The 15,877-nt window shown below is 50.8% G+C and overlaps 2 protein-coding genes across 7 annotated transcripts in view; both read left to right on the top strand.

Moving 5' to 3' along the window:
• MSI1 (musashi RNA binding protein 1) overlaps nt 1–13,182 on the top strand; it is a 75,987-nt gene extending 62,805 nt beyond the window's left edge. For 3 of the 6 annotated variants that reach the window (XM_017814371.1, XM_017814366.1, XM_017814369.1), the window contains 8 exons: nt 806–888; nt 1,493–1,610; nt 3,221–3,301; nt 4,571–4,627; nt 7,442–7,510; nt 7,636–7,790; nt 8,280–8,345; nt 9,287–11,577. In XM_017814371.1, the coding sequence (XP_017669860.1) occupies nt 806–888; nt 1,493–1,610; nt 3,221–3,301; nt 4,571–4,627; nt 7,442–7,510; nt 7,636–7,790; nt 8,280–8,321 (605 nt within the window). In that variant the 3' untranslated portion in view covers nt 8,322–8,345; nt 9,287–11,577. Of the gene's footprint in view, nt 1–805; nt 889–1,492; nt 1,611–3,220; nt 3,302–4,570; nt 4,628–7,441; nt 7,511–7,635; nt 7,791–8,279; nt 8,346–9,286; nt 11,578–13,088 lie in introns of those variants that run through there. The other 3 variants (XM_017814368.1, XM_017814370.1, XM_017814367.1) reach the window with 2 other exon arrangements.
• A 63-nt stretch (nt 13,183–13,245) lies between these two features.
• PLA2G1B (phospholipase A2 group IB) lies at nt 13,246–15,788 on the top strand. The gene is made up of 4 exons (XM_017814372.1): nt 13,246–13,926; nt 13,997–14,156; nt 14,880–15,007; nt 15,611–15,788. Exons 1-4 carry the CDS (start codon nt 13,893–13,895, stop codon nt 15,730–15,732), a joined length of 444 nt encoding a protein of 147 aa, XP_017669861.1. The 5' UTR covers nt 13,246–13,892; the 3' UTR covers nt 15,733–15,788.
• Nucleotides 15,789–15,877: the final 89 nt, after the last annotated feature.

Consider the following 15,877-nt stretch of genomic DNA (forward strand, 5'->3'; position numbering starts at 1 on the left):
TTTAAAAGTTATTTTAAAGCACCATGGAATTGGCCAGTTCTGGAAAGCAGAAAGCTCTGCTTAATCCCAGCTTGCTTGTACAGCAAGCTTAGACATCCTCCCACCTGCCTCAGTTTTCCGGAAACGGCTGCAGTCAGCTGAGAGTTCAGTCTGCCCACCCGAGCTGGGCTTTGCCAAAACTGTCAGCAGAGGGGTTGGTGAGAGAAAGGAGGTGTGAGCGTGGGCCAGGGGCCAGGAACACGCTGTCCTGCCTTACCCCAGATACGAACCTCACTTTGGTGAAACCTTGCAAATCGCTGTGCCTGTGTCTGCCTCGCTCTGTGCAGCTGCACTGCTGAGATGTGCCTGCTCACACGAGGCTTTATGGCCAGTGCCTGCTGAGGGAACTGCAGGGTGTTGCTGCTGGTGGGGTGCATTTAGTGAGGATGGTGATGTCCTGGCAAGCAGCTGTTGGTTCCCCCACCGACTCTTTGTGTGAGCGTCCGCCTGGATCCTCCCCAGTGTTACCAGCCATGTGCTTTGCCTTGCAAATAGCAAAGTCTAAAAAACACCCAAATCTGGTTTTGAGAGCTGTTGGGTTCAGAGAGGGTGGGAAGTACAGGATGAGGAGGAAAGGAGAATCTATAAGGGGATAGTCCTGTTCTTGTGCATAAAAGCAGGATTTGCTGGAGAGGGAAGATGAGTGACAGCTGTTTTAGAAAGGGCTGATTGTACTGTCCTCCTCTCCTGCCAATAAAAGGCTGTTGGTAGTGAGTGCAAACTGTGAGAGCTCTGACCTGATCAAGGAGTTTTGTCTTTTCTCCAGGGTTTGGGTTTGTCACATTTGAAAGTGAAGACATTGTGGAAAAAGTGTGTGAAATCCACTTCCATGAGATCAACAACAAGATGGTGAGTGTCTGGGGCAGAACCTGGAGAAGGAGGGACACAGGTACTGGAGAGAGCAGGGCAGTGGCACAGGGGCAGGGTGTGAGGAACTTGGCTCCCAAATCATTTTTCTCTGCAGTGGGGAGTTGGATTGAGTCTTTTCCCCAAAATCACAGCAGTCAGTGTGGGAAAGAAACTTGTCATGTGGGGGTGAACCAGCACAGTAGTGAGTTCTCAAGGAGGAGAACTAACTGTAACAAGGAATTGTGCCGTGCTTGGAGGTTCTGAAATCACACAAAACCTCATGGTGGCCTGGGAGGGGGCAGGTTTTACCTTTATTCAGAAATTATGAAAATTAGTCTTTGAGGCCCTGGTGCAGAGCCAGGCAGAACGTCAGGGGCAGCACCAGGAGGAGAAAAGCAGTGTTTGAGCTCCTCACTGGTGGCTGCAGGGCGAGGGAAGGCTGGCAGTGAGCAGGCAGGAGACAGGGATGGCAGGAAAGGGCAGCAGAGCAGGATGACAGCGATGGCTGGAGCTGGGACAGGCAGCCCTGCCTGGCCTGCCTGTGCTCTGTGGCAGTGTCCTGTGCCCAGGACAGCCAAGCCTGATCCTTACTTTCTTGTGGCAGGTGGAGTGTAAAAAAGCTCAGCCGAAGGAGGTGATGTCCCCAACGGGCTCGGCACGAGGGCGGTCCCGAGTCATGCCTTACGGGATGGATGCCTTCATGCTGGGGATCGGCATGCTGGGTAAGCCCCCGGACAGCTCCCCAGCTCTCCCCCCTCTCCCGGCCGTGCCAGGCAGCAGCTTAGAGGTTTATTCCGGGAGCGGCGGGGCGGCCAAGGGCAGCGCTCCCCGTGCGGGGCCGGGGGCGCTGCGGGGGCGCCGGGACCTGTTTGCGATCGCGACTTGCCCTCTGGTGGCACCTGGAAAAACTGCAAACGCGTCACCTCTGCCCTGCGACAGCCGGCCCGGCCTGGCCCGGCCCAGCTCTGCTCCTCGGCAGCTCCTCAAGGGTCCTGCAGTGCCGTAGCACATGGACTGTAATTCCTTAATGCCTCTCGTGGAATAGGATGTAACCACAGAGCTGAGCGTGGAGTAATCTGTGCCCAGGCATCTTTCTCCCACTCTTCTGCAGGTTTTCTGATTAATTAGTTGATTAAAGAGCCCCTCAACTTCCACTTGAAACAGTGGTCTGTATAAATGTCTCCACTGCCATTTAAGGACTGTGAAAATGCCGTTTAAGTTCTAGTTCAGTTTTGTCTTGCTCTGTTCCCTCCCTCTCAGATACAGGAATTATCTGGTATTGCAGGGAAAGCTATACATTAATTGTGGGACTATCTTGTAAGGAGAAATTGGTGACAAGCAGGCTGGGTTTCATGTCTGTCAATGCTTCCAAGGCAAATGTGTTCAGAGAAAAGATTAAAAAAGGATAAAAAAAGTCAATGGTAGCCTGCACTTCCAGGTCTACAAACCCTCATGCCTGGATCTGAGAGTCAGCATGATCCTTCCAGCACGGGTGCTGTTCCTGGCTTCTCTCTTTTCCCACATTCATTTGAGCCAGGCCTGAGCTGACCCAAGAGCACTGTTTGCTCAGGATCATCACTGGTGTTGCTGGGCAGGGTGTACTCAGCCTGGCTCTCAGTGCTAAGCCTGCTGAGTAGCAGTTAGTCACTGAAACAAAACCCCCAAAAGGGCATTTTTTTCCCTAATGTTTTCACTTGACTTATTGAAGGAAAATAAATCTCCAGCCTTGTGGTTTTGGGCTTTGCCTTTTCTAAGCCATCTGAATTTTAAAGTGGCGAGGCCCAAGCTGAGTCACTGGGAAATCCACATGTTCGTGTCTTTGGAGATCTCAAATCAAATATTCATCTCTGAGTCAGTGCCCTGCATTCTCAGAGGCTTGTTCTGGATAGGTGGTCAGCTTCCCCGGGAACGGCAGGAGCTGCCCTCCCGCCTGGAGCTGGGCAGAAGCGCTCTGCCTGCATTCCCCAGCACTTCTGGTGCAAAAGTGACTCAGAGCTATTCAGCCGTTCAAATGCCCCTTCCTCCCTGATCTCCCGTTTGTAAATCCAGCTGATGCATCACAAAGCCTTAGCCTGCAAAGCTGTGAGTTCGAGAAGGAAACCTCCATGTCCTTACATGTTTGGAGCAAGGAAAAATTAAACAGGCCTGCTAGAACTCCTCTGCAGGCTCGCGCGTGTTGTGTGCTCTGCCCAGAACTCTCCTGGGGTTTCTGCTGTTCTCCTTGTTTCTGCTTTCTAGAGCCAAAGGATACTCATGCTGCTCGTGAGCAGCCAGGCACTGAGGACACAGACCCTGCCAACTTGCACTAACAGAGCCCTTTTCTCTTCCCTAGGTTATCCAGGCTTCCAAGCTGCCACCTATGCGAGTCGAAGTTACACTGGCATTGCACCTGGCTACACTTACCAGTTCCCTGGTGAGTGGAGCTCCCTGCTGTTTTTTTGTTCTGCCTTCAGGTGACGGGTGCCCCTGGCATGATCCATGACCCAGGCTCTGCCCCTTTCACCCTTTCCCCTGTTTGGTCTTTCTTTAAATTGGAGACGGATGTGGAAGGGGGAGGGGAGAAGCCCTGGAATAGGTGGGAACAGCCTGTCCTTCATTAGGATTATCCTCACACTGCAGTGGCAGGAAAAAGCCCAAGGCTGCTCCGACGCCCTTTGTGCTGAACTCCTCTGTAGGGCTGCTGCTGTGACACAGAAGGGCCCCGCAGCTCTGCCTGTCTCACCGCCTTTGTGTGTGTCTGTCTCTCTTTACCAGAGTTGCCACCGCTCTGAAAGTAGCACAGAATGTTAAACCCCATGTGCCAGGGAACTCCTGGGCACCTGAAACGCAGGCGCCTGCAGCGCTGCACTTGTGTTCTGAACAGCACCTGGACCACTCACAGCCTCCACAAAGCATCTGCTGGGCCAGAGGGCTGCAGATCCCCTGCAAACTGGGTGGTTTCAAGCTCCCAACCCTGCCATGTGCTCAGAACATGGACTCCACGATCAATGGGTGGAACCTGCTGTGCTGCAGCTGCTCAGAGCTTTGTGGGGCCTCCCCTCCCTCCCGCTCTCTGCCAGTCAGGGGAACGAGGCAGAGCACACTCAATGGATAGACTCATATTGCTGTTTTTCAGAGAAGTGGCAACTCTGAGCATCCCTTCCTTACTCCATCCCTCAGTGTGATGGTTGATACATGAAGTTTTGATATTAGGGGCTGGGAATGGGAGGTTTCCCCTTTGCCTGAGGCGAGCCCAGGCTGACTATGGCTGAAAGTTGCTGTTGCCTCCTGGCTGTCTGGAAGCTCTCCGTGAATCCAGCTGTAGTGGCTTCAAGTGCCTCATTGTAAACCCATGCCAGGCTGAGCGTGGCACGTAGAGAGCACCCGCTGGTATTGCCACCAAGAGGTCGGATTGGCCGGGTCACAGAGCTGTGCTCCAGGGCAGACCTGAGGCTGCACAGTGAAGCTTGCACTCACCCTGCCCTGGCCACATTTATTCTAAGGATAAATGGATCCTTTCAGCCTTCAGGGCAGGAGTGCAGCACCTTTCAGCACCAGTTATAAATCAGTTTAAAGAAGACTCTGGCCTGGTCGCAGTCTGGCTGCAGGCTGCTCTCCCAGCAGACCCCGGCTGCTGTGTCTCTGCGGGGCCTCCCTCGGGGCGTGTGATGAGTTCCTAAGCTGTCTTGCATTTCGTTTTTAGAGTTCCGTGTAGAGCGGACCCCTCTCCCGAGTGCCCCCGTCCTCCCCGAGCTCACAGGTCAGTCCCGCTCGTTTCCTAAACTCACAAGCTGGAAGGGGAGAAGGGGGCTTTGTGCTGTTCCAGCGGTGTTGCTGCTCCACAGCCTGGCGCAGTTCAGACTGGAAACGTTCCTTATTTCCTCTTTCATCTGAATGAGCTCCATCCAAAGCTGGGGCTGGAAAGATGGAGGGGCAATCAGAGCCATGGGTATTGCCTGTAAAAAGGGCCATGCAGGTCCTTTCCTGCTGCTTGCTTTGTTTTTAGCTCCTTGCCCCAGGCTGAGTGTAAACCAGATATGGAAAACTGCAGAGAGCAGGGTTACTGCCACAGGTCTACAAATTGCTTTAACCTGAACTGCTGCAAGGATAAGATTTGGAGTGCTGGGAGAAGGGAGAGGGTGTGGGGGCTATTCCTAGTTATTCCAATCCCACTTCCCTGGGCAGGAGGAGCTGCAGGGAATGCTTTCCTTGCTTTCCCTGACTACTCCGACACAGGCTTCCCAGGGAGAAGTGAGTATGGTGGGGCTCTGCAGAGTCCTGCAGTGCTCACAGGGAGCCGTGGAACAAAGTGAGAGCAGAGGACCGTTCTCAGTGTCCTCACAGTGCAAATACTCCCTGGATCCTCAGCCCCTGGGGTGTGTGCAGTGTGTTCTCCCTACATGATGTTCCTTCTGTCTACTCTCCCTTTCATGGCCATGTTTTCCCAAGCTCTGTCCTGTCCATGGTTTTTGTCGTAGAAAAGCAGCTTTGTGTAGCACCCTGCTCCCCGTGTGCCATCTCATTTCCCTGGTGTTCCTTCTCCCAAGCGCTTCCTTGCCCCCACCTGTTTCAGGGTTTGAATTTCTCCATAAAAGGGTGTGGGAAAACTTCCCGGGAAGCTCTCCTGAAATTAGCAATACAAACAGGCTTGAAAGGGAGTTTCTGTGGCACAGAACTTTGTGCTCCTCAGGTTCCTGGGGATGCTCAGGTTGGCAGCCACCGATGAACCAATTTCCCTGATGGTGATAAAGGGAGACTAAATCTTGTCTCCCTCTTAACAAAACCCCTCCCTGACACCATGTATGCAGCTGCATAAGCACCTCTGAACCTTCTCATTGCCAAACAAAGGAGATGTGGGTCCAGTTGTTTATTTACATGTGTGTTTTTCAGCAAAACCCATAAAATTTGTAAGGGAACATTGGTGATTTGGCAGAAATGTTTTTTCCTCTGTGTCCACCCCTGGCTGCCCTGTGCCTTTTCCTAGCAGAGGTGACCTGCCTGAGGCCTGGCTGTCACCAGTGGCTGGGGCTCTGTACAACAAGAAGTTATTAATGCTGGTGTCCTGGCTGGGTGCCACATTAGCTTCCAGTCCTGAGTGTCTCACTGAAGTACCAGCTGGGGATCGTGGCATTCTTCCCTCCCCGCTACGCTTACCTCCTGTTAAACAGGCCCTGTGCAGCCACTTGGCTGGGCCACGGGCTGCCATTCCCATGTATAGGCTGGAGTTGGCCCCGTGGAGGGCAGGGCCCCTCCGCTCCCACAAAGGCCCAGCGAGCAGTGCAGCGCTCGAGGGCCCTCGTGCCTTGGAGTGGCTGCGGCACACATGGGCTGTGCTCCATGGGCTTGGCAAGGGGAGACGAGAGGAGGGGATGGCACAGGCAGGGATGGTTGTTCCAGCACCCAGGGTGTGCGCAGGCAGGTGCTTTGTCACCACAGCACAAACCTGGTGTCTCAGCAGATAAGATTGCAAAGGCAAGGAGGGTTTCTCCTGGAAAAAACCCTGGAGTTTTAAGAAGACCTCGCCTCTTTTCTCATTCATGAGTTAGGGACTTGCAGCAGTGATGGGGCAGGAGGGTGTCTACCAGCAGCCTTTCTTTCCCAGAACAGCATCTTTGGGGGTGATGTGAAGCAGCAACATGCCTTCGTTGGCCCAGGGCCTGTAATGAGCGGCTAACCCAGATAGAAGCCTCATATGACGTTTGCTTGAAACAGGCTGGTGCCTGCTACTAAATATTCCCTCATAAGCTAGTCTGGGTTTCAGCCTTAACGCGATTGATTTGTTCTGACCTCTTTTTATGGTGCTCTAAACAGAATCACAGTGAATTTCACATTCAAGCATGAAATGCTGACCCAGTCATTTTAAGGGCAAAGAGAAACATACTGGCTAGATGCCTCCTGCCCTGAGGGCTGGATGCCTGTGGCAGTAGAGTTGGGAATTAGAACTGCTACATATAAATTAAGACTTACTGTTTTAATTAAGCCATTTCTAGTTCCTGCTCCCTAGGTATATGTTTCCTGCTTTTCTACAATGAACAATGAGGGTTTGAGCAATTCAGGAGCAAAATTCAGCGTGGGGAGGATGGTGCATCTTAAGCAGAGACACAGGGAGAAAGAGGCTATTAAAATGTTATTCAAGAATACTACCAAGAGACAGAGGAGGAGTTGAGCCTCAGGACGTTGAGCTTCAGCTGCTGTCCCTGAGCTGCTGCGTTTCTCCACATTTACTGCCAAAATCTGGATCTGTAGCTTCAGATTAACTGCATCTTGCAAGCTAAGTAGTGGCAGGATATATCTGAAATTGCCCACTTCTGGTTCAGCTCTTCCATGTCGTGCCCTTGGCTGCTCTGGGGTGCGGGCTTGGCAGAGCATGGCTCGTGCATTCCCCTGGACATTGGCTGTGCAAAAGGACACAGATAAATGCAGGGCTGCGCACTTCCCGGTTGTCATCCTTTGTTGTCCCCTGTGGTGCACTAAGGCCATATGTACGTGTGGGCCCAGTATTTTGCAGCGGGAAATGAAGGCTTCTGTCGAGGAGTTTCCCATGCCCCTGAGATGCCTGTTCCTTCTTTTCCAGCGATCCCCCTCACTGCGTATGGACCGATGGCGGCGGCAGCGGCTGCGGCGGCCGTGGTGCGAGGGACAGGTAACTGCCACTGCCCTCCCCAGGGCGGGGTCCTGTCACGGAGCTTTGCCAGGGGCCACGGGAGGGGGGTGGGACGGGGTTGCATTTTTGGGATCTTCACTACGTAGTTTTGCTGCCTGCTGTAGGTTCCACCCCCAGTCGCACCGGTGGATTCCTGGGCACCACCAGCCCCGGGCCGATGGCAGAGCTTTATGGAGCCGCCAACCAGGACTCAGGGGTCAGCAGTTACATCAGCGCTGCCAGTCCAGCCCCGAGCACCGGCTTTGGGCACAGCCTAGGGGTGAGTGTTCCCTGTCTGCCCTAGGGCTCAGTACTCCCTGTTGGCTCTGTGGGGGGAGGGAGGTGGAGAGTGGCACGGCCAGGGGAAGGGATGGAAGTGAGCAGCAGCGGGCAGCCCCCTCAGCCCACAGCCTGATTTCTGGTTAAGAAATGCCACCCACTGCAGCATTGGCTGAGCCCCAGACCACAGGCAGCCAGTGCAGAATGCAGCAGCTCACTCGGAACCCCCATCCCTGGTCTCTGCTGGGTCTTCCTGATCACGACTCAAGGTCCTGATTTCCAGACCTTTCTCTGATCTGGCTCAGGCTTTCCAAGAGCCTGTCTTGGCCCTGACACACTGTGATGTGCAGGGTGATGTGCTCTTTAGACCTGCCACCTCCAACTGAAACCATCTTTCCCAGCATCTGAGCCATGACTGAATTTGTTGTGGTAGTAATTCTCCTTCGCTTTTCTTTTGTTTAAGAGTGGGGTTTTAACTCTTTCTTCACAGGGTCCCTTGATTGCAACAGCTTTTACCAATGGGTATCACTGAAGCTGGGGACCAAGAAGGCAGGAGGTAAGAGAACTTTGAACAGGAGTGGGAAATAAGAGAGAGGAGTAAGGTTCTGAGCTGGCCCTGTGCTTGGGTTCTTGGCTGAAGCTGTGGATGCTGCTGTGAGGCTCACCAGCCTGACCCAGTCCTGTGGCCAGCCTGGGGCTCTCTTCTGCACCAGAGGTTGGGTGCCTACCTAACGCTCCCCTGGCTGGGAGTGTTGTGGAGAGGTGACTTTGTGTCTGGGCAATAAGAGGAAGGAAATGGAGCACTGACAGGAAGAGGAAAGGGTTGGCCAGAGTCACAACCCAGTGGTGATCCCGAGAGATAAGCTTGGCTCACCTGTGTGGCTGGGGACGCCTCTGCCATGCAGCTGGTTGTTCTCACTGCTGCTGAGACCAGTCTCTGAAGAGCAAGGTTTTTCATCTCCTGCCTGGGAGAAGGGTAGAAGGAAAATCTGATCAGTTCTGTTTATGGTCCTCAGATGGGCCAGAGAGGGAACTGGTGAGTGGTTGTTGTTTGCTTTGCAAATGTAACTGAAGTGAACTGGCTTAAAATAAAATAAAAAAAAACAACAACCAAGCAACAACCAGCTTTTAAAAAAGGAGGGCAGAAACTTGCAGGGAACAGTGTCCAGGCAGGAGCCTGTGGCAGCCTGGTGGGGCTGCACTGAGGTGGGTGCTGGAGAAATGACTGGACCCTGCTATGTCCCAGCTCTTCCAGCGGTCAGGACTGTGACAGCCCTGGGCAGGCCACATGGTGCATGGGACCCTGTTTCCCAGGGTCCTATTAAAGATGGAAACATCTCTGCCACGCCCCATCCCTGTGCCAGCGAGAGGCAGAGCGTGTGTTGAGGCACGGTTTGGGTACCGAGTGTTTCTGTCAGATCACACTGGAAGAAAACCCCAAGAGAGAAGCTGTGGTGGTTCTAGATCCTGTCCCTTCCCTCCCCTGCTGTCCCACAGATTCCCCAGTGACCTAACCGAGGACAGCAAGCGGCTGGAGGATCTGGTGAGCCTCGGGGGATGAGCCAAGGTTACCTTTCTCTTGAATCAAACTGCACACTGCCGGCTGGCTGCCAGGCTCCTGCCGCCCTGCCCCGATCTCTCCCTTTGACCAGACCACACTGGACTGAACCCGAGGAGATCATCTCGCTTTCTTACTAACCACCGACGGTTTACGCTTCCCCCCTCCCTGCCCCCAGCCCACTGATTCTTCTTTTATTTATTTTATTAGCTGTTAGTTTTATTTTTTTATTTTATTTTTTTATCTTTTTTTTGGGGGCTGCCCCTTCTTTTTGTTGTTTGCTCTTTCCCGAGCTAGTAGACATATTTTATGAATTGGCTTTGTGATTGTGTTAGGTAGGTTTCATTGAGGAGTATTTTTATTTGGCTTTGAAACTGTTTTGAATATTTTCAACTCTGTTGTTGTTGTCGTCAGTGTTTTTAAAGCACGGTATGTAACAAGAATGCAGTTCTGAAGGGAAGAAAGAGACACAGAGAGAGCAAAGGCTGAGAGGAACTGCTGTATTTCTATTTTTTTTAAAGAAACTGTTTTTAATTGTTTCTGTTTTGTAAATGTGAGGCTTTGAAAAGTGTGAAACTCCAAGGATCCGAAAACGTTGGACATCGCTATGGAACAAAACAAATGTATATTTTGCTAAGTGAAAAACACTATCCTTACAGCTGAAAGATTTTTTTTTTTTCCTAGGTTTAGTTTTACGTGGGGTTTTCTTTTTCCTCCTGTATAATATGTAAATATCGTGAGCTGAACCTGGCTGCCGCCTGCAGCCTGGCTCCAAGGAGCAGCTCCAGGTCCTGGACTTGGAGCCGCAGCGTGAGCAATACTCTCCAGCAGAATCCTGACAGGACTCCGTTCTTTTTTTGTACACCTTTTACTGTAAGATTTAAGATTTTAAGACCTCTGATGAGATGGAAGGGGGGCGGGGGGGGCGGGCGGGGGTGAAATGTACCGGCCATCGGCTGTTTTGCTGAGCGGGTTAAAGCTGCTTCCAATTGCTCGATGTACAGACTCCATTCCTGGGCTCCGTAGTGCCGGCTCTGGGCTGGCTTAGGGAAAGGGCTTTGCCGCCGTTGCTTGTCTTGGTTACTTTGAAAGGAATTCACTCTCCAAACATTATCGCTTGCGTCAAGATTTCCTGGGAAGGGGGATCCTCCTCCGGAGGCGAGGGTGTCGGAAGGGGTGTCAGCCAGGGGGAGATTTGGGTGGTCGTTCTCTGAAGGGCAGGGCGCTGGGATGGGGATTCATTAACAGGGGAGAAAAGCATTAGGGTGGTGATTTTGGGGCGGGTTAAGGGCTTCTCAGGGATTATATGAATTATAGAATTGCAGCTTCCCGTTTGCTTTACTCTATGTTCTGAAGACTGTGGGAATTTGTCCGTTGTCTTGTGCGGGGGTGATCCGGTCCCTTCTCCAGAACCTACTGGGGCTTCCCCTGGTGTGGTCCAGGCTCCTGCTAACCAGCACTCTGCTAGGGGAGGCCTCCAGCAGGAATACACGGGGCAGGTTTGGGTCTGGATTTCAGTGAACCAAAGACCTTGTTAAGGGGGGTGATTAAGCCTTTTATTAAGATGCAGCCAAACTCTTTTCCCAGGGAAATAACAGCTTCATCTTAAGTTTTAAAAATCATTCCCTCTTTTCCCCCAAACTGAGCCCCTGTAAGGGAGAGGAGCATGTAAGAAAGGACCGGGAGGGTCATGGCACCCACAGGGCCCTTTTCCATCTCTCCCCTGTTTGCTGGAGCTTGTCCTGACCTGGGCGATGCGTTTGGAGAGTTCTGTTTAGGTAAGAAGGTACTTAACAGATCAGTACTGAAAACACAAAGCAATAATTTTTGTTACTGAGACAAGAGTCTGTATGTCTGTTTTTTTAAATATTTCCTAATTAAAGAAGAGCTGCATTTTATTGGGTTTATTTTTATTCTATATACTTCAAATTTGGGTCTGCGGACAGCGCTTTCCTCCCTCTTGGTATACGCGCTGAACTGCTTCCGTGCCCCCTCCAGACATCCCGGGCCAGCTGTGCTGCTGCTGGGCTGTGAGTCACTCTCTGGCCACTGCTGCCACTGCCTGGAGGCTGGGGCTCCGGTTTCAGGGTGGGCATTTTTTTTAAAAGAAAAATAAAGCTGTGTTTTTAAGCCAGTAAGTTATTACACTCCAGTGTTTGTTCTCTCCACACCTGTAACCCTTTTTCCAGATTTCAGTTTTAAATTCCTAATAAATTATTTGAAAACTGTCCTCCTCTGTCATCATTTGGGGGTGGGAGGGTTTTCCAGTGGGAGAGGTTTCAGGTGAACTTGGACCTGGCAGGAGTCGCATCCTGCCATTACGATAAAAGCCCCAGGCTCGGCTCTTCTGCTCCCACTGGCAGTGGCCCAGTTTATAATGTGAGGCAGGTCTGGGTTTAGTAGAGATTGTGTCTCTCTTCTGCATTACAGAGGTTTTGTATAAGTATTTATAGGTTCAAAAGAAGGAGGAGATAATGTGGTGCTTAGAAGTTTGGCTCATGCCCTGGGTTCAATGACTATGGTGAGCCAAGTACGCTAGATCTGAGAAAGTAAAATGTGGAGATGAGAAGTCTTTAACAGACAATGCTACAAGAGAAAGGAGAATTCTACATGTGAAATAGGGAACCCTGAGCAAGTCTAGGAAAGGCAGTCTTAAAAATAATTTCAGGTTCAAGTCTGTAAGCTGGAACTAGTTGTAAGCTGGCATGTGCTCATGAGTGTACTGAGAACCAGTGGCTTTGTATACAGCACAGGCTGGGGGAAACCAAACATAACATGGGTGGAAAAATCCCCTGCTGGGATTTTTCTCATGAGGCACTCTTGTAATGTGCACATGCTTGCTTTCCCACACATGGTGATCCTCTTGTTGAATTAAAACGTATGAAAATCACCATGAGACACTTTTGATTTATGACTTGAAGAGGCCGGTTTTCTGGAAGTTTTCTGGGAAACGTTAAGTAATACATCAAATACCAACAATTGCAGAAAAAGGAGCTGGAGTTTCATAGATAAGAGAACAGATAAATAATAATTCTAAAAAAAAAGAGTAAAGGTGATCAAAGTATCAGAGAAGAGAGGGAAGGGAAAGTCAGCAGATTGATCTATCAACAAAAGATTAAATTATTTTTTCTGAGCTAACTGTGGTACGGACTGTCCTTTATGTCAGCCTTCAATGTTTGTCCAGTGCTCTGTCAGAACACTGAGAATATTCAATCTGTAACTCAGCATCTGTTTGCTGTAGGTAACCTAAGAGTGGGCAGCCCCAGAGAATCGTAGCACTCAAAGAGGTCAGAAATGTCAGAATGGGTTTGGTTGTTCAGCAGCATGTCTAGCTTTAGCTATGGATGTATCACCATCCAATGGATACTGTGGGCACTCTGGCATATTTTCAGACCCTTTGAGGAGGAAAATGTCCTTGTCACCCCTTCTGGAACCTACTGATGGTTGTGGAGCCCAAAGTTTCCTGTGTAAGCACTGTGGTATATTAGGTTGTTGTGGAAAGGTGGGCTTTGCCTCTTCCTCTGCTCTTAAAAACTGAAGACTTGTTTGGTGCTTTGGAAATAAATGCAGACTCAGAGTACCAAGTCTAGGATCTGTATCTTGAGTGTGTAAAAATGCCAAACTTGTCACCTTGAAAATGCCAGAGCCTCTGGGGTCTAAATAGAGAGTGCAGTGTTTTGGACTTACCCCTGGCTGATTCCAGGAAGCTTTTTCTTACCCATTTCTTGAACTTCATTCAAGGTTCCCAACTCACCTCATCCCTTGGCATAGAGAACCAAAGGGCCTAACTGGGTTCTGCATTGGTGCTGGAGAAGGACAAACTGCTCTCTCTAAGGTAATGAAGTCTGCTGTGTATGTTGACACTTCTAAGCCCAGTTCATTTCCAGTGTAAATCCCTTAAGGCCACGTAAAAACAGACACTACTCCTTGTTAACTCAGATACAGACACTTTCCAGGTCACTTGGCTCCTGTTTCTTGCCTAGTAGTACCTCCTTCTCCTCTGTGGTTTTGAAGTAAAGAACAGCTCGAATTTTTTTTGGTTCAGCTCATGCCAAATGGTTATTTGAGGTGAGTGGACAACTTGAACCTTATTCTCTGAATTAGGCCAGGAGAATCCATGGAGAGATACCTGATTAACAATAAGTGGGATACTATAAAAAGAGGATGCAGGTATTAGTGACAGGTGGTTGGTTATTAGTGTGCCAGCAATTTTCAACTTAACTACCATACTGCTACTATTTTTCAGCAGAGGGGCCTTAAAAACATCCAGGTCTTTCAGGCTGACTTCTAATAGCATCACTACAAGAATTTAATAGCAAAAATTTAGAGAGCAAATATTTGCCTTCCCAGCTTCCATAGAGTTCACTCAATTGGCCTTCAATTGGTCACGCCACAACCTCCCACTCACAGTCTCCGATGGAAGAAGTCTACATTTAGTAACGTAAATACTGGCTGGTTTATCTCATACCCATGTCAAGGTGAGCTTGTCGTATAAAGAGACACCAATTCCCTTTATCACCAGTCTCTCTGTCAAGTCCTGCAAGAATGAAGTTCCTGACCCTGCTTTTCCTGTTGTCGGGTGCGTAGGTGCCCTCACCCCCGGACTTGGTAACAGTCAGCCTGACTCTAACCTCTGTGTCTCTCCTCAGTGGGCGCAGCCAGCGCCGATGTCTCTCCCCGGGCCATGTGGCTGTTCCGCAAGTTGATCAAGTGCACCCTGCCAGACAGCCACCCACTGCTGGACTTCAACGGCTACGGCTGCTACTGCGGCTTGGGAGGCAGCGGGACTCCAGTTGATGAGCTCGACAGGTTTATAACACCCTGCTTTTACAAACCTCTTTCCTTGCTTGTGCTTTCCTGGTTCTGCACCCCAGCTTCGTCTCAGCTGGCCCTGCCTATAAACACTCACAAACCCACCAGCTGCTGTGAACGAAGCTTCCTCTCACAGATGGATTCAAAGGAACAAGGATGTGCAGTATCACACCTCAGTGCCTTATTACTAAGATAAAATATAATCCCAGCAACTCTCTTTTCCTTCCTATGGCAGCACAGCATGCTCATTCCAGCATTTTTTCCAGCAGTGTTGTGCCAGCAGCCTGGGTGCAGCTCTGCACACTCTGCCCAGTGCGCAGCCATCAACACATGCAGGGCTGAGCTGGAAAATGCTGGGAAATGGCTTGGACAGTTTAGAGATCACACAAGTCTGACAGCCAAGACACTGTGCTTTGTGTTGGCTGTGAGCTCTCAGCACCACTGAGGGGGTGTATAGGGTAAACACTGGCTTTTGCTTTCTCTGTGCCCAATAGACAACTGAGATCATCTCCAGTAAGTACACGTGTACCACACACCTCTCGGACCATGAGCTGGCACAACCGTGTCCCTTTGGGGCTGCTCTCTTGTCACTGGGTATCTTTTTGATTTTGTTTTTTTTTTTTGTTCAGTGCCTTGTCAAAGTAACCATAGTATATTTGTGTGTCTTACAGGTCAGCTGTATTTCTGGTAGTTTCTGACCTTTTTCTCCTTGTTTCCCAGGTGCTGCCAGGTACACGATAACTGCTACGAACAGGCAAAGAAATTGGACTCATGCAGATTCCTCCTGGACAACCCCTACACCAAGTCCTACAAGTACAGCTGCTCCAATGGGGAGATTACGTGTAGCAGTACGTCCACTTCCACATGACTCCAAATGTTCTCCATTCTCTCTTTGGAAGGAACAGGGCTCTGTGTTAACACTCACACTTCTGTGGCAGGAAGACGGGGGGCTGGTTGTCAGAAAAGGCACACCTCACACAGGCACTGGAGTGAATATTCTCCATATAGCCCACAATTTAAAGTTTATGAAGATATATGGTATCACAGGGAAGCCTGTCTCCTCTTCAGGGGACTGAGTCTCTGTGGTACTTTTCTGGGATCCCTTTTAATGGCAGTACCCAAGAGATCAGCGTGTTAACTGGGCAGTGTTACACGGCTTTTGCCGGACACCTCTGATGAACGGTGAAACCTTTATAGGGCTCTGGAACCGAGGTAAAGAGCAGAGAGGCCGGCAAACAGTACTTCAGGAGGGGAGGGAGGAAGGGGCCAGAAATGGCCGGGCGGGAGCACACAGCTTTGGATGCAGAGGGTTTAGCGGGGAGAATCCTGTGCACCCCAAAACGATGGCAGCAGTAAAACGGGTACACCGTGACAGCAGAAATGCCAGCCTGAGCCACCGCAGTGCCTGGCGAAGGAGCTGCGAGGTCTGAGCGCTCCTCTCTCTCCTCCAGGCAAGAACGACGAGTGCTCCGCGTTCATCTGCAACTGCGACCGCACCGCTGCCATGTGCTTCGCCAACACGCCCTACAACCCCGAAAACAAGTATCTGGATAAAAAGAAATACTGCCAATAGTCTCCCTCCTGCCCCTCAGGGCGGCCACAGGACTTAAAAACCACCTCAATAAACGCCTTACAGCAACCCGCTGCCTCCCACCGCGCTGCGACGACACACGGTCGGGAGGAATGCAGGGGAGGGGCGGGGCCTCCCCACCTTCCCT

This window comes from Lepidothrix coronata, unplaced genomic scaffold (assembly GCF_001604755.1).
Source record: "Lepidothrix coronata isolate B3197 unplaced genomic scaffold, Lepidothrix_coronata-1.0 Scaffold44, whole genome shotgun sequence".
NCBI classification, from domain to species: domain Eukaryota; kingdom Metazoa; phylum Chordata; class Aves; order Passeriformes; family Pipridae; genus Lepidothrix; species Lepidothrix coronata.

Excerpts from the sequence above, each read along its gene's own strand:
- PLA2G1B (XM_017814372.1), top strand. The coding sequence starts at position 13,893 with ATGAAGTTCCTGACCCTGCTTTTCCTGTTGTCGG. Across the intron at positions 13,927-13,996 it reads CCTGCTTTTCCTGTTGTCGG|TGGGCGCAGCCAGCGCCGAT; the intron begins GTGCGTAGGTGC and ends GTCTCTCCTCAG. Across the intron at positions 14,157-14,879 it reads CCAGTTGATGAGCTCGACAG|GTGCTGCCAGGTACACGATA; the intron begins GTTTATAACACC and ends CTTGTTTCCCAG.